Consider the following 23,172-nt stretch of genomic DNA (forward strand, 5'->3'; position numbering starts at 1 on the left):
CATCTTCAGTGCCCTTGTGGTTTAAGCTATGTGGGGAAGACTTCAAGACCCCTGAAGGTGCGAATCTTAGAACATGCAGGGACGATTCGAAATGCACAGAGAGACTCCTTAAGGTTCAAAAAACTAACCTCGGTGGCGAGACATTTTTTGCAACATCATGGAGGAGATCCAAAAGGTCTAAAAGTCCACGGTCTCAAACACATTAAATTAGGGATAAGAGGAGGAAACTTGGACAAGTTACTCCTACAGCATGAGACCAGAATGATTTTCCTGTTAGACAGCCTGTCCCCAAAAGGCCTCAATGAAGCCAATAGCTATAGCCCGTTCCTTTGAGATATTACCATCAACAATATATATTAACCTTGAAGACTGTCCATTTATATATTTTCCCCCCCTTTTTTTGAAATGGACATTTGAATCAAATCAGCATATGACAATATATTTCCCTCCCCCCCCCCCCTTTTTTTCACTATCTCTCTTTCTTTCTTTTCCAGGGAATGGTGGGATGTATCATATCACATATAGGAATACTCAATATTTTTTTCATCCATTTTCACACAAAAACTGATATTACATACCAAAATCTCTTTTCTTTTTTTATATACACATGCCTAAAAAAACTCTTTCACAAATTCACATACAATTAAAGGGTTTTGTCTACCATGATAATCACATGAACCTTTTTAGCTACAAATAGTCACTATCTTTAAGCACATGAATAGCACATTCTGCTCACACATCCTATTCTGCTCCTATAAAAAGGAGTGATCCAAGACCATTCTATTCTATTTATATAAATTAATTCATCACTTATAAACACATTAATTACTTTAACACCTCTTAAGATTTATTCGAGGGTAACATAACAAATGTTTTTTTGTCACTCTTCACATTTTTTTTATCTATAATAATAATCTTTTTTCACCTAGGTTATCACCGTTTTTATGTTTCTTTCGATATAAATTCTTTTTACTAATAAGCCTTTTTCCTTATATATTCTTTACAAAATAACAGTAATTACATTAATAAATAAATAAATTCATGTAAGGGCTAATATTATAAAACAAAATAAGAATATCAGGATATTAAACTGATATTAAAATACCTGTTTTATTGATTGGATCAAGTAAGCCTGATTGCTACTGTATATAATTGATATGATATTATTGATATGATATTATCCCTTTATTTGACCTAATCCATATTCCCTGGAATTATGGGGATAAATTTATTACCTCTATCATCTGTCACAATATGAAATAATAACCAGAATATCGTATAGAGATGAAAGATGATTGAGGATTAAATATGTCACTTGATATCTGACACCATATAACTCAATCCGGCATTTCTATGGACGGTAAACATACCTATTATCCTGTATTATACATTTGATTATGTTCTATGCCGGAGGCAGGGCTGGGGCATTGACACAAACAGGATAGTAAATACTTCCTGAATCTGAGATAGATCGAGGATAGGCTATCGCGGAACACGTGATCGGACGGAAGATGTCCCATTGAGAGAGTGGTAAGAATACAGGCAGGAGGTGGGACATCAGTCCAATCTGACTGATGATTGGCCGATCAGACGGACCACATGATGAGGGCGGATGACGTGGAAGACAATGCAGCCATAGTGACGCCGGGTAAAGGCTGTTCACATGGCAACGGAACGATAACAAACAAGCGCTATTAAGCGCATTGGTGGGAGAAGGAACAGCCCGATAATAGGCTCCCTGTGCAGGAAACGTAATGTCATTCAGAAAGCGCCAGTCACGTGATGTTATCAGGTGGCTTAGGCGTCTGATGTCATAAGTGTAATTAAATAAGATTGTCCAGGTCCAGTGTTGAAGTATACTGATTGGTCCAATGATACCATATGACGCTAAAACACAATTTTCATTGGTGGACCAAATGAATAAAGGTCTCTCAATAGGTACACTCAGGTTGGCCTTGAGAAAGCTGTTTAGTGAAACACGTGTAGGAAGATTGTTTACTGGAAATATGTATTAAGCATTATTTTAACCCATTGTAGTGATTAGCTGAAATGGTAGCACTGCATACCTATTAAGGGTGCAGGCGGATTTGGGGAGACGGATAGGTAGCAGCGTTATAGAAGACAAGCTGCACCTATAAAGTTAAAGTTATTTGTTTATAACAACCTGCTAAATAAGTGATTGTTATAGTGACCTGAACATGACCTATTATAGTGATGTGAATTTTTCTAACTAGCTAAAACCACCACCAGGTGGCAGCTGAGTATTGTTGAATCATATTCTGATTCCAATAAATTCACATAAATAATCACTATATGGTCAGGAGCTGAAATCTCCCCAATCTAAATATCACTAGATAATTAAGCCAATTTAGGCTATAAGCGATAAAGTGTATCCCTACAAGGGTGTGCTATAATAAATACAATATTTTCCAGTGACATATCGTTGTGGTTTTAAATACACCCTCTAATTTTTCGAGCACTATATATGTGTGTATGTTTTATGTGGCTTTATGTGTGTCCGTGATTTTAACTTCTTTATTTCACTACTATTTCCCTCAAACTATTAAAAGGGAATTTGAAAATAAAACTATTAAAAGTTAAGTTTTACTTTAATTGTATTAGTGTGCGTCCCATAAAACAGTCTCTTTCTTTCTTCTTTGTATAAAAAGCATTACAGCATTACCCTGTTGGGTGTTTGGGCCCGGTGCTGGTTGCCAAAATAGTGGGGACCCCTACTCATTTTGTCCCCAGTATTTTGGGAACCAGGACTGAGTCTAAATATTTCATCCTATTAAATGGCACCCTTGGTCTTGATGAGAACTTTTCCTATGCCTGTTTCAGTTCTTTGTCTTCACTAGTACTTGGTTTTCCATTTCCTAAATTTAGCATGTGCTGTTTCCAACCAAAATATAATATTAACCCCTTCCCGACATTTGACGTATATATACGTCATGGCCGGGATGTCCTTCCCGACACATGACGTATATATACGTCATGACTTTAAACTGTCCCCGCGTCTATAGACGCGGTGACAGTTTAAACATGTCTGCTGTCCCTGACAGCAGACATGTCCCTGCATGCCCAGGGGGGGCGGCGATGCCGCCCCCCCCGTCGGCGATCGCTGTGATTGGCTGTTCAATGTGAACAGCCATTCGCAGCGTTTTCCTGTGTTACCGGCGAATCAGACGCTCGGTAACACAGGTGTCAATCACCGCCGGGTGTGAGGGGGCATGAGGGGGTCATCGGTGACGACGACACCTCACCCCACCTGCCCCCAAGGTTGTGATTGGTCCGTCGGACCGACGGACCAATCACAGCCATGGCGCGCCATTTAAACTAACGGTGACTGCGCTGCAGACGCCATTCCGGTCTGGAATTGCGTGCAGAGCGGTCACCGGCCACTTTGTCCTGCTATACATACCTGAACCTTGCCTGATACTTACCTGTTCACCGCTGATCACCGCTGGTAGCGTGCTGCCAGCAGCTGGATGCTTCCTGGATCTTGTGACTTCCTGTGTGCTGCTGCTGCAGTGTCATAGAGTCACAGATAGTGATAGATAGTCAGAGATAGTGAGAGATAGTGAGAGATAGTGACAGAGAGTGATAGAGAGTGATAGAGAGTGCTATATTTTGTGTCTGCTGCACCCCCTTTTGTGCTGATCACTATATCTGAGCTGATCAGCAACTTTTTTGGGGTGCAGAGGTTTTTTTTTATATATATATACCTGTCAGTTGCACCAAAGGTTGTGCTGCCTGTGCAACTGACTGCTGCCCCCCCTGCTGCCCCCCCCCTTTTGTGCTGATCAGTTTAAATTAATTAAGATCAGCAACTTTTTGGGGGTCCAGGTTTTTTTTTTAATATATATATACCTGTCAGTTGCACCAAAGGTTGTGCTGCGTGTGCAACTGACTGCTGCCCCCCCTGCTGCCCCCCCCTTTTGTGCTGATCAGTTTAAATTAATTAATCAGCAACTTTTTGGGGGTCCAGGTTTTTTTTTTATATATACCCTGTCAGGTTGCACCCACAGTTGTGTGCCTGCTGCCCCTCACTGCTAATCAGTGTTTCATCACTGCATCACTGATCTGCAGTTTTTTTTTTTTTTTGGAGAGTGCAGTGGGGTTTTGTTTTTACACCCACTTTGCTTTTGTGGGTGTCCTGTGGCCGCTGAGCGCTGATCAGTGACATACAATCACTGAACAGCATTTTTGGCACAGGGTTGATATAATTTTTTTTTTGCAGTTTTTTTAAATTGTTTTTTTTTTGGAGAGTGCTGTGGTATATTTTTTTAAATTGTTTTTACACCCACGTTGCTTTTGTGGGTGTCCTGTGGCCGCTGATCAGTGACGTACAATCACTGAACAGCATTTTTGGCACAGGGTTGATATAATTTTTTTCTGCAGTTTTTTTAAATTTTTTTGTTTTGTTTTTACACCCACGTTGCTTTTGTGGGTGTCCTGTTGCCTTTGAGCGCTGTTCAGTGACGGACGTTACTGACCAACATCTGTGCTCAATTTTTGGCGCAGGACCATTTTTTTTTTTTTTAACCCCTTCAAATTTTTTTTTTTTATTGGGATCAAATTCCTGTATAAAGTATTTTTTTTTTCTGCACTACATACACACTACACACTACATACCCCCCCTGTTGAAATAAAGTTTGTACCCCCCCTACACTATACACGTGTTGAAACATTACACGTACAGAAACACAAAAATAAAAATGGCATCCCAAATGTCATCCCAAATGTCATCCCAGTCATCTAGAAGAATGTATTCAGTGGAGGAGGCATATGCCATGCTTGCCTCTGACTCTGACACAGCCAGTGATGCAAGCGGAGAATTTGAAGGATTCGTCTTAAGCTCCTCTTCCTCCTCTGGTGATGAGGGACCCCCTCAAAGACGCCCCCGTAGAGCAGCTGAGACCCCCCCCCAAATGATTGATCCCGTATGGACCCCACCACCAGACAATTTTGAGCCCCAGGTTCCTGAGTTTTTGGCCATCCCAGGAATCCAATTTGATTCAACAGGTCTCAGAGAAATTGACTTTTTCAAATTATTTTTCTCTGATGATTTTATAAATTTAATGGTGGACCAAAGTAATTTATATGGCCAGCAGTTTATTGCTCAAAACCCCACGTCATCATTTGCTAGGTGGACTCCTGTAGATGCAGTAGAGATGATGACGTTTTGGAGTCTGGTGTTACATATGGGCATAGTAAAAAAGCCAGAAATTAGGCAATATTGGAGTAAAGATGTTCTGTACAGCACCCCACTTTACCGTATGGCCATGACTCGGACTCGTTTTGAGATAATCCTTAAATTTTTACATTACACCGATAATGCACAGTGCCCACCCAGAGATGATCCCACCTTTGACCGGCTATTCAAAGTCAGGCCGGTCATTGATCATTTCAGTGCCAAATTTGCAGAGTTGTACATCCCTGAAAAATGTATTTGTATCGACGAGTCCCTTATACATTTTAAAGGAAGGGTTAAATTCCGCCAGTACCTTCCCAGTAAGAGGGCAAGGTATGGCATAAAAATGTATAAACTGTGTGAAAGCACCTCAGGGTACACCCACAGGTTTAGGGTATATGAAGGGAAGGATTCAAGAATTGAACCGCCAGAATGCCCCCCCTCCCTCGTAGGTGTTAGTGGAAAAATTGTCTGGGATTTAGTGCACCCCTTCCTGGATAAAGGTTATCACCTCTATGTGGATAACTTTTACACTAGCATCCCCCTGTTTAAGGCCCTTGGTTCAAGAGGTACAGCAGCTTGCGGTACTGTGCGCAAGAACCAAAGAGGCCTCCCAAAAACGCACATTGCCCAAGTACTGAGAAGGGGTGAAAGCAGGGGAATATGCACCGAAAATATGTTGTTGGTCAAATATAAGGACAAGAGGGATGTCCTTATACTGACAACAATTCATGGAGACAGTACCACCTCCGTCCCTGTACGAGGTACCAGTACCCACACCTCAAAACCTAATTGTATCCTAGATTACAATAGGTACATGGACGGAGTGGATCATTCAGATCAGGTACTGAAGCCGTACAGTGCCCTGCGGAAAACAAAAATCTGGTACAAGAAGCTGGCCGTGTATATCATCCAGATGGCACTGTACAGTATAACGCTTACGTGCTATTCCGTTCTACCGGCCAGAGGGGGACATTTATGCACTTTCAAGAGGAAGTCATAAAGGGCCTAATATTTGGGAACCAGCAGGCAGAGGGCCCCAGTACTTCTAGTACTGGCCCCCGTATTGTACCAGGGCAGCATTTTCCTAACGAAATCCCCTCCACTGCAAGAAAGGGCAGGACACAAAAAAGGTGCAAAGTTTGCTATAAAAAGGGAATAAGAAAGGATACTATTTTCCACTGTGAAACTTGCCCCGACAAACCCGGCCTATGTATAAAGGAGTGTTTTAAAATATACCACACATCTATGGATTATTAGGTTCATCATTTCACCGTGCTTCGGGGGTCTTGCTAATGCCACTTAGCACCCACCATTCATTCCACCAGAATCTGAGCTGCAAAATCCAAAAATCACTCCTTCCCTTCTGAGTCCTGCCATGCACCCAACTGGTTTTTTATGGTCACATATGAGGCATTGCCATACTCGGGAGAAATTGGGGCACAGATTTTCGGGTGCTTTTTCTCCTTCATACCTTATGAAAATGAAAAATTTTGAGCCAGAACTGCATTTTTGTGTAAAAAAATGTAATTTTTCATTTTCACTGCCCAGTTGTATCAAAATTGGTGAAACGCCTGGGGGTTTGAAATGTACACTATACCCCTAGATAAATTCCCTGAGGGTGTAGTTTGCAAAATGGGGTCACTTGTGGGGGGGTTCCACTGTATTGGTGCTTTGGGGGTCTTGCTAATGCGACATAGCACCCACCAACATTCCACCAGAATCTGTGCTGCAAAATCCAAATATCACTCCTTCCCTTCTGAGTCCTGCCATTTTTTGGTCACACATGAGGCATTGCCGTACTCGGGAGAAATTGGGGCACAGATTTTCGGGTGCTTTTTCTCCTTCATTCCTTGGGAAAATGAAAAATTTTGAGCCAGAACTGCATTTTTGTGTAAAAAATTAAATTTTTCATTTTCACTGCCCAGTTGCACCACAATTGGTGAAACCCCTGGGGGTTTGAAATGTACACTATACCCCTAGATGAATTCCCTGAGGGTGTAGTTTGCAAAATGGGGTCACTTGTGGGGGGGTTCCACTGTATTGGTGCTTCGGGGGTCTTGCTAATGCGACATAGCACCCACCAACATTCCACCAGAATCTGAGCTGCAAAATCCAAAAATCACTCCTTCCCTTCTGAGTCCTGCCATGCACCCAAATGGTATTTTTTGGTCACATGTGAGGCATTGCCGTACTCGGGAGAAATTGGGGCACAGATTTTGGGGTGCTTTGTCTCCTTCATTCCTTGTGAAAATGAAAAATTTTGAGCCAGAACTGCATTTTTGTGTAAAAAATGTAATTTTTCATTTGCACAGCCCAGTTGTATCAAAATTGGTGAAACCCCTGGGGGTTTGAAATGTACACTATACCCCTAGATGAATTCCCTGAGGGGTGTAGTTTGCAAAATGGGGTCACTTGTGGGGGGGTTCCACTGTATTGGTGCTTCGGGGGTCTTGCTAATGCTACATAGCACCCACCAACATTCCACCAGAATCTGAGCTGCAAAATCCAAAAATCACTCCTTCCCTTCTGAGTCCTGCCATGCACCCAAATGGTATTTTTTGGTCACATGTGAGGCATTGCCGTACTCGGGAGAAATTGGGGCACAGATTTTGGGGTGCTTTGTCTCCTTTATTCCTTGTGAAAATGAAAAATTTTGAGCCAGAACTGCATTTTTGTGTAAAAAATTTAATTTTTCATTTGCACAGCCCAGTTGTATCAAAATTGGTGAAACCCCTGGGGGTTTGAAATGTACACTATACCCCTAGATGAATTCCCTGAGAGGTGTAGTTTGCAAAATGGGGTCACTTGTGGGGGGGTTCCACTGTATTGGTGCTTCGGGGGTCTTGCTAATGCGACATAGCACCCACCAACATTCCACCAGAATCTGAGCTGCAAAATCCAAAAATCACTCCTTCCCTTCTGAGTCCTGCCATGCACCCAAATGGTATTTTTTGGTCACATGTGAGGCATTGCCGTACTCGGGAGAAATTGGGGCACAGATTTTGGGGTGCTTTGTCTCCTTCATTCCTTGTGAAAATGAAAAATTTTGAGCCAGAACTGCATTTTTGTGTAAAAAATTTAATTTTTCATTTGCACAGCCCAGTTGTATCAAAATTGGTGAAACCCCTGGGGGTTTGAAATGTACACTATACCCCTAGATGAATTCCCTGAGGGGTGTAGTTTGCAAAATGGGGTCACTTGTGGGGGGGTTCCACTGTATTGGTGCTTCGGGGGTCTTGCTAATGCGACATAGCACCCACCAACATTCCACCAGAATCTGAGCTGCAAAATCCAAAAATCACTCCTTCCCTTCTGAGTCCTGCCATGCACCCAAATGGTATTTTTTGGTCACATGTGAGGCATTGCCGTACTCGGGAGAAATTGGGGCACAGATTTTGGGGTGCTTTGTCTCCTTCATTCCTTGTGAAAATGAAACATTTTGAGCCAGAACTGCATTTTTGTGTAAAAAATGAAATTTTTCATTTTCACTGCCCAGTTGTACCACAATTAGTGAAACCCCTGGGGGTTTGAAATGTACACTATACCCCTAAATGAATTCCCTGAGGGGTGTAGTTTGCAAAATGGGGTCACTTGTGGGGGGGTTCCTAACTTTTAGCATCTTATGGTGCCTAGAAACCTACATGGTGCCTAAAAAATAATCTCATAAAAAGGAGGCTCCAAAATCAAGTAGGTGCTCCTTCTATTATGAAGCCTGTGGTTTGGTCAATCTGCACACTAGGGCCACATATAGGATATTTATGAAAACAAAAGAATTGGGGGAATCAATTTTTAGTCACATTTCTCTAGTAAAATCTACTGTGTTCCTTAGAAAAATGTATTAAAATTGCAAATCTGCAAAAAAAATGAAATTTTGAAATTTCACCTACACTTTGTTTTAATTCCTGTGAAACACCTAAAGGTTTAACAAACTTCCAAAATGCTGTTTTGAATACTGTGAGGGGTGCAGTTTTTGAAATGGCATCATTTATGGGGGTGTCTCACATACAAGTCCCTCAAAGTCACATCAGAACTGAACTGGTCCCTAAAAAAATCAGTGTTTGAAATTTTCTTGAAAATTTGAGAATTTGCTATTCATATTTTAAGCCTCCTAGTGTCCAAAAAATTTAAAAGGAAGTTGAAATAATGATGGAAACATAAAGTAGACATATGGTCTATGTTAGTTATTAACTATTTTGAGTGGTATGATTATTTGTCTCACAAGCAGAAAATATAACATTTTGAAAATTGCTAAATTTTCCATTTTTTTACGACATTTTGGTATTTTTCACAAAAAAACACAGACTGTATCGACCCAAATTTACCACTAATTTGAAGTACAATGTGTCACGAGAAAACATTCTCAAAATCACTGGGATAAGTAAAAGCAAAAAAAAGTTATCCCCACTTAAGTGATACATGTCAGATTTGAAAAAAAGGGCTCTGTCAGGAAGGCAAAAACTGTCTGCGTCAGGAAGGGGTTAAAGAGGATACAGATGGGTAAACCTATACTTAAATCACAACAAGATGCTTTCATTTGGCATGCCCTGTTCATCTAGTGCTGGCATGTCCAACCTTGGCCCTACAGCTGTTGTGAAACTACACATCCCTGCATGGCTTTAGCATTCCTTAATAGCAAAAGTGTGGTAAGGCATGATGGGACTTGTAGTTTCCTAACAGCTGGAGGGCCCAGTTGGACATGCGTGATCTAGAGACTTTTCCACAAAATATGCATTTTATTTTCTTCACTAATGCAACAAAATTGCAATGTATACTGCTGTTGAAATGTATGTGTCTTCTCTGAAACTCATTCAATAATCTCAGGTAAAAGGCAAAATACAGAGGTGCCATTTGTGTGGTGACATCTTGACTTGCACCATGTGTTGTTTGCTTAATTTGTCAATTAATACCATTTCCTTTATGGCAAAATACTAATCCTAAATTGTTTAAGAGACCAAAAACAAATATCTCTGCAGCTATGACGATGTGCATTGGATGCAGCCAGGGGCGGATCCAGGATAAAATGACAGGGGGGCACCATGATAAAAGAGGGTTTAGGTGGGGGAGGGGGCGGTGTAAGTGGTGCCAGTGTACATGCTAAGAGAGCGGCAGAGAGAGGGTGGGAATGGGATTGAAAATAGGCGCTGGCATTTAAAGTACGCAGGCCCACAATGGCGACAAAAGCGAAGGATGTAGTTGTACGCGCGCCAAAGCCGCACTCCGGAAAAGGGGTGTGGCCACTCAACAGAGGTGTGTCCTTGAGTGTAGTCTACAACACCATATACAACTTCTACACATTATGCAACAAAATACTAGACTCCTTTGTACTTCCCCCTTACACATGATGCCAAATGGAATGAAACTAAATTCACATAATTCCACATGGATTGAGCCAAAATTCAAATAAGGCCACATGGATTGTGTCAAAATTCACATAATGCCACACGAATTGAGCCAAAATTTACATAATAACACACGGATTTAGCCAAAATTCACATAATGCCAAATGGATTGAGTCAAAATTCACATAATGCCACATGGATTGTGTCAAAATTCACATAATGCCACATGGATTGAGCCAAAATTCACATAATGCCACACGGATTGAGCCAAAATTCACATAATGCCACATGGATTTAGCCAAAATTCACATAATGCCACACAGATTGAGCCAAAATTCACATAATGCCACACAGATTGAGCCAAAATTCACATAATGCCACTCGGATTGAGCCAAAATTTACATAATAACACACGGATTTAGCCAAAATTCACATAATGCCACATGGATTGAGCCAAAATTCACATAATGCCAAATGGATTGAGCCAAAATTCACATAATGCAACATGGATTGAGTCAAAATTCACATACTGCCACACGAATTGAGCCAAAATTCACATAATGCCACATGGATTGAGCCAAAATTCACATAATGCCACATGGATTGAGCCAAAATTCACATAATGCCACATAGATTGAGCCAAAATTCACATAATACCACACGGATTGAGCCAAAATTCACATAATGCCAAATGGATTGAGCCAAAATTCACATAATGCAACATGGATTGAGTCAAAATTCACATAATACCACACGGATTGAGACAATATTCACATAATGCCACATGGATTGAGACAAAATTAACATAATACCACACGGATTGAGACAAAATTCACATAATGCCACACGGATTGAGCCAGAATTCACATAATGCCACACAGATTAAGCCAAAATTCACAATACGCTTCATAAACAGGGACATTGTCCACCAAAGGCACGCATTAAACATTTACACCATAATGTCCATTACACGTTAAGTTACACGCCATTATGTCCATTTTGTATTATGCCAAACACCATAATGCCTATTAAAAATTATGCTACATAAATGCTGCTTATCTACATGCTCATTGCCAGAGGTTCCATGCTCGTTGCCATGTGGGATTACATGTTCATTGCTAAGGGGGAATACATGCTCGCGGTAAATGGGGGACAGCTGCCGCCAGGCAGAAGTGATAGCCACCGACAGTGGCAGAGCCTGGCTGTATTCAGAGCACTGCAGGTACCGGCTATTTGAAATAATACCCCTTTCACACCAGAAAATGCATTCCGAGTTTGGCCCCTTTTACACCAGCCTAGTCCCTGCATTTTCTGCTGTGAGGGGGAGAGAAAACCACCCCTCCCCCCCCCCCCCCCTTTAACCAGTTATCGCATTTAACTGGCTGTATCTTTGGAAGCAACTGACCCATTTTCATGAGTATCATATTGAAGAACTTTTGAGTGGGCTTTGAATGATTTTGGTCCAGTGAAACTGGAACGTTTGGTTCCAGAGTAATCTGCCCTCAAAGAACATGAACAGCCATGAAATTACATTTCAAAAATAAAATAATCGGTTTACACGCAATATCTCTGGAACCGATTGACCGATATGGACCAGCCTGGTATCATATTGAAGGCCCAGCGATTTGGAATTCAATGAGATTAACCACAAGCATCTGTGATGCCAAGGCGGGAACTGGCAGCCGTCGGAACCAGGTGGGGGTCGGAATTGACGGGTCCCATATTATCCTATGGGGAAAAAACGTTACTGCTTTGCCAGGCGATATCTCCGGTTCCCGGGGGGCTAGAAACACGGGGCTGGGCTCGTTGGAAAGCCCTGGTCCTCAGCTACAAAATGACAGGGGGGCACGTGCCCGGGTGCCCCCCCCCCTGAATCCGCCACTGGATGCAGCTGGTCCAGGCAGCAGACGATAGGACAAGTTGGGATACACAAGAAGCATTCATGCCGTTCAAAATGCATGCGATGTGCTAACGCACCGTGCGTTTTGAACTAGATGCAGTGCAATCTAGTTCAAAAAGTATGTGCAGCATCGCCTTTCACGGTACAAAAAGTACCGTGTGTGGGCGGCATCAGGCCAGACAACAGACACTAGCAGATTTGAGGTACAAAGTAGCCAGGAAAGATCAAAATAATCATGAAATGCATTAAACAGCAACCATCCTCCTAAAGTTACCTTTAAAATAACATGAACCAATCAGATTGGATATGAGAGAAGACCCTGGAGGAGGGGAGAGCTATATAGCATACTGGGGCAGATGTATTAAGCCATAGCAAGAGATAAATGCAAGGGTGATAAGGAGAGATAAACGTCCAGCCAATCAGCTCCTTACTGACTTTTTTCAAGCACAGCCTGTAACATGGCAGTTAGCAGGTGATTGGCTGGACATTTATCTCTCCTTATCACACTTGCGTTTATCTCTTGTTAAAGCTTAATACATCTGCCCCACAATGACATAACATTTCAATTGCTGTTCTTAAACAAAAGGAATGTTAGTGTGAAATATTTACCTACACAACTAAATAGCAAAGCCACAGCAAACCATTGGCAGACGTTGACTTATTTTTTTTTTTTTTCACTTTCAGGTTAAGCCTGGCTCTACATGTGCAGTGTTTGGTTTAGGCGGAGTTGGGTTGTCTGTGATTATTGGATGTAAAGTAGCCGGGGCTGGCCGAATTATTGGAATTGATTTAAACAGCGATAAATTTGCGAAAGCCAAAGTGTGCGGAGCCACTGAATGTATTAACCCAAAAGATTACAAACTTCCCATCCATGAAGTCCTGGCACAGATGACTAATGATGGAGTTGATTATGCATTTGAGGTCATTGGAAGCACTACAGTGATGGTTAGTAAAGGAAAAATATTTTGATAGCTGCCTGAACTTTGGGCCCAATTCAGACCTACTCGCTGGGCAGCGAGTAGGTTAACACCTTCCCGCCGAACGTATGCTTCCCTGCCATCCGAGACCCTGTGCAGGGCTGTGAACGGCTTTGCATGGGTACCCATCCATTTGTAAGTGCCCGCATAGAGGAAAAATCCTTCAGTGGGCACTTACTGTGGAAAGATTTCTCCTCTGCCTGGCGCTCACAGACACTCAGTGGCTGGATGGATGGAACTGGAATCAGGGCGGGCGCCAATATCATGTGCCTTCTCTGAGCAGGCAGGGTAATGCCAGCATTCGGACAGTTCTGCCAAGCATTTCTATGGGCATGCCCATGAAATGCCAGGGGACCACCCCAGAATGCCCCCCCCCCCCGCATCTCAGTCAGGCTGCGAGAGCCTCGGCAAGGGAGAAATTTGCAAAAGGCACTCCCAGCCAGGGCCTGCACATGTGCATTAGCAAAAATACGCATTGCCCCACCATTGTACTGGGGCCATATTTGGACCTGTGCGAGAATGTATGAATTGGCACCTTTATTACAATACCTGATAACAATGGCGGATTTCACATATGGGATTGCAGCCCCACTCCAACCCCAGGTAAAATCCCCCAGCCCAGGTAAAATCCTCTCAGTTTCAGTGAAGGCAGATGAAGTCCTACCAGTGGTGTAACTATAGCACCGCAGCCCCCGCCACCGCGGGGGGGCGCTGTGCATATGAGGGCGCCGGGGGCTGCGGTGCTATAGTTACACCTCCCCCCAATCCCCCACAGGCTTACCTATTTTGCTGGTCCCGGCGGCTCCGTTCTTCTGCTGAGGACCACCACAAAATGGCCGCCCCCATACAGCAGACAGAAACTGTCTGCTGTATGGGGGCGGCCATTTTGTGGTGGTCCTCAGCAGAAGAACGGAGCCGCCGGGACCAGCGCGAAAGGTAAGGCTGCGGGGGATTGGGGGGGTTTGCATGGGCGGCGGGGGGCGCCCCCCGCTAACGGCGGGGGGGGGCGCCCAAAACGTAGCTACACCGCTGAGTCCTACCTGCCAGTCACAGACACACAAGGCATTACCATTGGCAGGTATTTCCTCTCTTTGGGACTGCCAGTCTTGATTGAGATAAGCAAGGAGCAGGCTTCCTGTGGAAAGCCACTCCCTGCCTTATCAAGCAGGGAAATATAGCTTCTATGGGCTCTAGTCAGTGCAGCCCATAGAAGCTGAGTGTTTTTGCTCAGCGGTGATATCAGTGACATCAGAATCCTGAATTTCAGGAGTCCGACAGTCTGAATTCCAATTTACACAGGCTATTTCCCCTCGCGGGTGTCCACGACCCCCATAGAGAGAGAATAGAATAGGTGGTGAGCTGCGAGCCCACAAGGGGCTTCAATGCACTCATCCCCCTGTTGGAGGAATGACCATCAGAATCCCGACTGTCTGAAACTTATACCATACCCTTATTCAGAAGGTCCTGACATTACAGTATGGTTTGTCCAGTTGCAAATTTCCAGCATGCTCACCTTCCAATAAACAGGTCCAAGGGGCATTGATTTGATATGCCCCTCCTGAACATGAGGTACAGTAGGTCTATAATTAGATAATTCTCTGATTTTGTCTTCTATATAATAAGTGTAATAATACTACTGTTTTCAACAGAAAGAATAGGGCACGACTTTTAAGCAGTGGGAACAATAATGGATATTATCTACTTTAATAATAATTTTTATTACAAAAATATTTAAGGAGATATTTTTTTATTAGCATTAGCATACAGTGGGGCAGATGTATTAAGCCTAGGAAAGTAATACAATGGTGATAAAGCATTGGTAAATTGGAAGGTGATAATCCACCAGCCAATCAACTCCTAGCTGTCATTTTTTAAAACAGCTGATTGGCTGGTGCGTTATCACCTTCCATCACTTATCACCAATTTATCAACTTACTAGGCTTAATACATCTGCCCCAGTATTACATATTCACACTTATCACATAATGCTGCCGGGTGTGGGTTGTTAGGTCTACACCAACTAGGTCAACAAGCATTGGGTCGACACCACTAGGTCAACAGGCAGCAAGGTCGACATGGGTCTAGGTCGACATGGGTCAATGTTGACATGGGTCTAGGTCGACGGGACATTATGTCGACACAAGCATTAGGTCGACATGGGCAAAGTCTACAGTCAAAAGGTCGACATGGGGTTTTTCACTGTTTCACAGTCGACATGGACACAGTTTGAAGTGCACCGTAACCCCTCGTATCGCTCACTTCACTCGCAGTGCTTTTTATTCTCCCACCACGCCCTAGTGGATGGTAGGGCATGAAATACCGCCTGTCGGCACATGTCAGCTCAAAAAACTGTGTAAAAAAACCATGTCGACCTTTTGACTGTCGACCTAATGCTTGTGTTGACCTAATGACCTGTCGACCTTGACCCATGTCAACCTAAACCCATGTCGACCTTGCTGCCTGTGGAACTAGTGGTGTCGACCCAATGCTTGCCGACCTAGTTGGTGTAGACGTAATGACCGTATCCCATGCTGCCACAGGCACTCAGAGCACACATATAAACTAAAACTTCCCTACACGACACACAGTATTATTAAATTACTAACCAGCACTAGGTGAATACTGTTTCATTATTGTCTGTCATTTTATTAGACATCTGCTCTTTCATCTTCTCACTTTGGCTGTGGAAAAACTATAATTGTTGGAGTTGCTCCATCAGATGCTATTATGTCTTTTGATCCGCTGTTGATTCTGACTGGACGCACCTTGGTAGGAGCTGTGTTTGGAGGTACAGCAATATGATTATTCTATTTCTGTGAGATAATATGATTGTAGCTACTGTATGACTCTAATTACTAAATTATCTAACAAGAATTGCATGAATTATATGTTATTCAGAGGCAGAACTCTGGGAGGCAATGGAGTCATCTGCCGCCGGGCTCCTCCACTCAAGGGGGCACCTCTTCACCTCTGCCAGTTTAAATGCATTAATTGAAAGCCATCAAAATCACTTCTGTGGAGTTCTGAAATATATATGTTTTCTCTCTCTCTCTCTCTCTCTCTCTCTCTGTATATACAGTATATAATGTACATTTCATAACAGATAACATATATATTTTGATTAACGTTGTGTGTGTCTGTGTGTGGGGGGAGAGGGGGCACCAATATTCTTCTTGCCTCCGAGCAACTGGGACAAACTTATGCCACTGATGTTATTGTTGTGCAAAATTAATTATTAATGATCATCTACTCTATTAAGTAATATAACATGGCTAATTACTAAAATTGTTGATTTTATACAGCATACTTTTCAATTCAGCAAATCCAAATATAAAGTTGAGATTTAATAAATTGCTATACAATAACTTTACATTATATGGCTTATTTCTGGACAGGCTGGAAAAGCAAAGATGATGTGCCAAAACTGGTCGATGACTATTTAAACAAGAAATATGATTTAAAAGAGCTTATAACACATAAATTGCCATTTGACAAAATCAATGAAGGATTTGAACTTTTGCGCAATGGAGAGAGGTAAATCACTTGTCTGTACTGTAATTGTACATCACATTGTCTCCTGATGCAGTGCAAATAGTTATTCAATGAGCATTAGATATATCAGTATAAGGCAACGGGTGATGGGTGGTGTGCAAGAGATCCTTTTCATAGTGACATATGTACTGTACTAAGCCTTGGACATACCTCCCAACTGATCCCCATTCATGAGGACTGCCATTTTACCGAGATTGTCCTACTGACCCAACCACAGGTCGTACTGTCTCGCAGTGGTGGTGACCGGACACACACACAATTAGTGAGTAGATGTGGCATCTAGTCACAGCAAAGGGAGAGCCAGAGCGTAGCTCAGCAACTGGGATAGTGTTGGGGACACCCTCAAAGTGACAGAAACAGGGGAGCCATGAGTACACTCCCCCTTTCAGGCACACACAGAGTTCCAAAGCAAGAGGCAGCAATGTTGGGAGGTATGCCTTGGAAAGTGATAAAGTTAGGAGCGATAAATACCAACCAATCATCTGCTGTCATTTTTCATACACAGCCTGTAAGATGGTGGCTTTAAGCAGATTGATTGCTACTTTATTTCTCTCCACTTTATCACTCACTAAGGCTTAGTACATCTCTCCTACAGTTTGTATGTGCAATAAAACAGCATTTTAGTGCTTAGACTGAGACTTAGTATATGTCCAACTCTAAAGGTAGGCTGAAGGGTTTGTTGCCCTTGATAACCATTTCTGAATTATTTAATTGCCGAGCAGCCAGTCCTTGGCAGTCAGTAAGAATATTTATTAATGTGCAATATCACTGTGTTTTCTCCCCAGTATCCGCACAGTGTTGACGCTTTGAAGACCCCGGTTCTGAAGATTAACTCATATTGGCATCCTACAATTAAACAAGATACATATTAATCAACACATTATAGTTATACTAAATACTAATAATGAGAGGTCTATGATTACAGACATTGTTGCTTAAATGTATTTCACAGGTTTAGCTTTTCCTTTCATCTGATTACTTATACAGTGCTTAGCTTCTTTAGAATAAAGCAGGCAAACAGCTGAACATGTTCACAAATACAGTGCACAAAGGTGCTCTGTCATCAGATTCAGTGAATACAGTGCTCTATTAATGTATATTCAACATATAAAAGGACACTTTGACAAAGTGTTTTCTTGTTATCACTCATTACAAATGTTAAATGGTTCTCCAGCCAATCAGCTCCCAAGTGTAATTTTTCTAACACATGTCAGTTAGGAGCTGACTGTCTGGAGCACTGCTTAACATTTGTAATGAGTGATAACAAGAATATCACTCATCTACTGTATAAATCTGCCCCTATGTATGCTATGACAGCAATATATGGGTAAACAGTATGCAGAAAATATATTTATCTAAATGTATCATTTAAATGTGCTTCCTTTTAAATGTAATGTAAAGATCTGCATAGAAATTACTCCTAACTCCGCTCTGACTCCTTTATTATAATCAGGTATATATTGTGACTCATCTTAAACACTCCACGCTTCCTAACACTAGCTGAATCCACCTGCCCTAGATACCGTCCTGCTGCTATTCAGCATTGGTAGCCCTGCCAACCTGACTCCACAGTCATTTTGTCCCTTCAATACAACACATACCAATTACACCCATGTAGTGCAGATATCTGCAGTACACGTCATACCGGTAACAGCAGGATCTTTAACAACGTAGTTAACAAGTCTTGTTCTGGATTTCAGAACACAGCAGCATACAATGTTTGCCACGTAACTTTCCCTTTAGCTTTGCCATACTTGGAAAAGTGCACTCTTCTTCTGGAAAATATTTCTATTTTCTCAAATCCCCCTCTTAGCTTTGCAAACTTAGACCATGGGAATCACAAATATCTGCAGTAGGGCAAGTTGAAAAGTTGTAACATCATGTAACAAATGTAACAAATGTGTGACCATGTAATTTATCACCTTATTCATGTGTATCTCTTTTAGTGGAGCATGATTGGTGACTAGGGTGAATTGCCTACCAAGTAGGTAGTAACAAAAGGCCTCTTCTGCCCACGTAATGGCCAAACATTACTGCTCCACCATAGAGTACTTATTTTCTCAAGTTTACGGCTGAGGAAAAAAAGATTCATTCTGTCCCACACTCTGGGCCTTATTCTAGTTCACTCTTTCTGACAAAATCCTTCTTAGATGGACAAAACCATGTGTACTGCAGGGGGGCAGATGTAAAATGTGCAGAGAGAATTAGATTTGGGTGAGGTATTTTGTTTCTGTGCAGGGTAAATACTGGCTGCTTTATTTCTACACTGCAATATAGATCTCACTTTGAAGTAAAACCCCACCCAAATCTAATTCTCTCTGCACAAGTAACATCTGCCCCACCTGACGTGCACATGGTTTTGTCCATCTAAGAAGGATTTTGTCAGAAAGAGTGAACTAGAATAAGGCTTTAAATCATTTCATGTGGTCTCCATGGATTCCGACCAATTTAGTCCATCTGGGTTCTTATTTTAAATGATCTTGGTCAATGGATAGATCCAGGTAGTAAACAAACCACTGGTAGTAACAAACCAAGCCAAGAAAAGTCTGCAGTTGAGACTTTCTTAATGGCTTATACCAGTCCCTCACAACCTCTACCTTATTTACAGTAAGATAAGTTTACTTTCTCCTGACCGACCACATAGCCAAGGTACTTGGCCTCTGACAGATCTATTACACATTTGATATTTTAGAAGTTTCTCCTATGCCTGCTGTAACATATCTGGAGTTACATGCTAGCCAAACAGCAACACTCTTGTACTGAATAGCCCATCCCATGTAAAAAAAAAAAAAAGAATAACGATAAGGTAGCGACCGATATCTGGCAATACTCTTTTTGATAAATCTAGGGTAGTAAAATTTGCAACCATCGATGGTAGGATACTAAGTGATGTATGACCAGCATTGCTTTTAACTAACCATGTTCAACCCTTTTATTTGGCTGACTAGCCCGAGGGCCAATCAGAACCTTGGAAATGGGGCTTTACATGGGTTGGGGGCAGAACTATGCTCCGTGTCCGGCCCCTTGGCTAACAAAAAAAAGTATTTGGCTTTGCCATCGATGGAGGGAAACCATCTGATTCTTCCCCATCCATGGCAATGCTATTCTACATCGGTCATGAGCCATTAATGATTTTGAATCATTGATGGTCGATGGCCATCCCTAGTCTTCTACTCACAAAATTCTGTTGCTCTCTAACTGGGCCTCAGCAACAGCTATCATTTGGCCCTGCAGGCCCTCCTACAGAATTGCCGGGAGGGTCCCAGAAATTGTCTCCCCGGAAAGGGGGGCAAGCCTCCCGAAATGTGTGTAGAACCCTTCTTGTAGGTAACAGCAGTATCCTTATCTTGTCTGCCTCTTTTCTTAGGGAATCCATCCTAAGATGGAGTAAGGCTTCTCGGGACCCTAGGAAAATATTCACCTTAATGCCCTTCCCCCATCCCACACTGCCACCAATACCCATTTTCCAGACCCTCAAGTTGCTCTTAAGGTGCCCATACACGTTACAATTATTGTATACAATATTGCATCTCATCACATCTCGGTTTTGCGATGAGATCTAGTACAAAAACTATGTGCTGCACATACTTTTTGTACTAGATCTCATCTAATCTCATCTCATCGCAAGACCGAGATGAGATATTGTATACAATATTGTATACAATAATTGTAACGTGTATAGGCACCTTTAGAAGTTCCACAGCTGCCACATGCATTAAGTGCAACAAGGATGTCTTCCTCCTAGATTACTTTAATTTTGTGATAGGCGGTACCCCCGCCCCACACACACACGTGCACACACATGCACGCACACACACACACACACATCTGCCTTAAGCTGCCTAATGGTAGTTTACAAAGTACACCTTTTTCCACAATATATTTCAAAATAATTATATAATATAATTAAATGAAAGCACGGTTGGATTTTTTAAATCTGTTTTAAAGAAATGATTAAATAACTGTTAGCAACAGCTTAGTAAAGACGTTATTTTCAAGCATAACTAATGTGACGCACTGTTTAGCGATTATGTGAATTTGTATCTATAGTAAATGTTTGTATCTTTTAGTAATGAAAACTAGTACAAAGAAAAATAAATCACTGTTGCTCCCATAGTTTCCTTAAAATCTTTTTCAACAAATTAAAGTGTTAGTGTATTAGTGTGTATGTGTGTGTGTATGAGTGTGACATTCATGTGTATGTATAAATGTGACATTTATGTGTATGTATGAGGGTGACATGTGTGTATGACATGTATGAGTGTGACATGAGAACAGCCTGGTATACCTGTATGTCTGAAATTAGATGACCCAGGAATTTCCCAGGTCTTAGGTGCTATGTAAAAGAGGGTAAAAAAAAAAGTGATTTTCCTGAGGTGAAAAATATGGGTCTGAGCAGGAAAATGCCTGGGTCATATGGCCGAAAGTTGTACTAGTGTTAGCAGAGGTGTCACTAGGGTTGGTGTCACCTGGTGTGGCAACTCATGGTGTCACCCCCCCCCCCCCCATGAACATGAACTAAATCAGCAGGAGTCACCCAATAAAAAGACCCGCTGCAGCCGAAAACACACAGGTTCAGTGAAACCTGTGTGTTTTTGCACACAGCCCCTTTTTCACTGGGGCAGCTGAAGCAAATCCCTGATAAGCCTTGGGTATTACCCCTGTTGTGCGGTTTATACTGGTGAAACTATTACTCCTTGCCTATGCCTATTATATGCATAATGCCCTCTTTAGTGCGTGCACCTTAACTTAAAGGTACACGATCCCAAAGATTGTGGCCGTGCTAGGAAACAAGTACCAAATAAAGTGTTTTGTTTTTTACATTTGGTGTAAAAAAATCAGGAATTTTATTCTGAAGAGGGGCATGCTATTTTTATTCATGTGCTGTAAGCACATGAATATATATTTAATAAAAAAATATATATATATATATATATATATATATATATATATTTTTTACACGAGCAGCCAGCAGGGGGCCGGAGCCGAGCCGCTCATTAGATATTCATATATTCACTGCACCCGATCATTACATATGCACGATCAGGTGTAGTGAATACCCGGTCCCCTGTTGGCTATCCCGGGGGGGGCAGCCTGTGCTGCCTGGCTCCTGGGGAGCCCACCTCCCCCCCACAAACGTTCTGGGGCAGGCAGGGAGACTTCCATCTCCCTGCCTGCCGCTGTCCTCAGGCTCCCTGCGGCATCCGCCGCAGGAGTTCAAATTTGCCGGTCAGGGGCAGCGAGCCCCTGACTCATTGAATACTGGAGCCGGCGATTCACTGCACATCGTCATTTTTCTCATTGAATACTGCCCATAATGTTTGTTTGGAAACAAAGGGGTCACTGCCAGTATATACACACAGAGACAGTTCAAGCCTATACGCAAAGGCAGGGGCGGTGCAAGAGTGTTCAGCGCTCACCTGCAAACTAAAACTTTGCGCCCTCCCATACTTTACTAAGAGACAGCGCTTGCCAAAGACGCATGCTGAAAAAAGGGTGTAGAATGCCTGTAGTATTAGTGTCTTTTCCACATAATGTGTTTACTAGCGGCAATGCCACACTGTAGACATTTTGGTGCCCTGTGCCAGGAAACAAATTGGTGCCTGTTTTGTTCATATGTTTGTAAATCCATTCATAAGGACACAGAGACATGTGAGTTCACTGCTGTGCTGTTTTATTTCATCCAACTCCAGACACACTGCCCCAGGACCACCCACTTCCCAGCATTCTCCTGGTCCTAGGGAACATCACTAAAGATTCAGGCTTACACATATTAGTAAGGAAGTGTCTACAAATATTAAGCATTCTAATACACTAACATCACATCGTCTTTTCTTTAAAGATAAGCCCTGTACGCTGCAATGCAACAATTAACGTCATATTAAGAACATCACCTAACACGTTTCAATGAGTCTCTCAGGTCTGCATATTTCCTTTTTGGGTCTTTCATACACAGTCTGTGTTTCATCAACCATGTTGGGCTTTTCTAGAATCGTGGTTTGTTCACCATTATCAGGATCATCATACATGTCAGATGAAGGGTATTCTTCAGTCATGTTGTCTTCATTAAGGTTAGGTTGAGATCTTAAAGCCACCCAATTTCTTCTTACTTCCGTCCCACGCTCTATATGTATAATACAAGATCTTGGTGCTACTTGTGATTTCACAATACCTTTCTGCACCCAAATACCTTTCTCGTGATCTCTG

The 23,172-nt window shown here is 42.2% G+C and overlaps 1 protein-coding gene across 1 annotated transcript in view; it reads left to right on the forward strand.

Annotated features, from left to right (window-relative positions):
* The window catches only part of LOC146065503 (alcohol dehydrogenase 1-like), a 64,017-nt gene extending 42,558 nt beyond the window's left edge, over positions 1 to 21,459 (forward strand). The window contains exons 6-9 of the mRNA XM_083179048.1: positions 13,121 to 13,381; positions 16,066 to 16,201; positions 16,809 to 16,947; positions 17,751 to 21,459. Of these exons, the coding sequence (XP_083035174.1) occupies positions 13,121 to 13,381; positions 16,066 to 16,201; positions 16,809 to 16,947; positions 17,751 to 17,775 (561 nt within the window). The 3' untranslated portion in view covers positions 17,776 to 21,459. The remainder of the gene's footprint in view (positions 1 to 13,120; positions 13,382 to 16,065; positions 16,202 to 16,808; positions 16,948 to 17,750) is intronic.
* Positions 21,460 to 23,172: the final 1,713 nt, after the last annotated feature.

The sequence above is a fragment of the Crinia signifera genome, chromosome 1, assembly GCF_055691185.1.
Source record: "Crinia signifera chromosome 1, ASM5569118v1, whole genome shotgun sequence".
Taxonomy (NCBI): domain Eukaryota; kingdom Metazoa; phylum Chordata; class Amphibia; order Anura; family Myobatrachidae; genus Crinia; species Crinia signifera.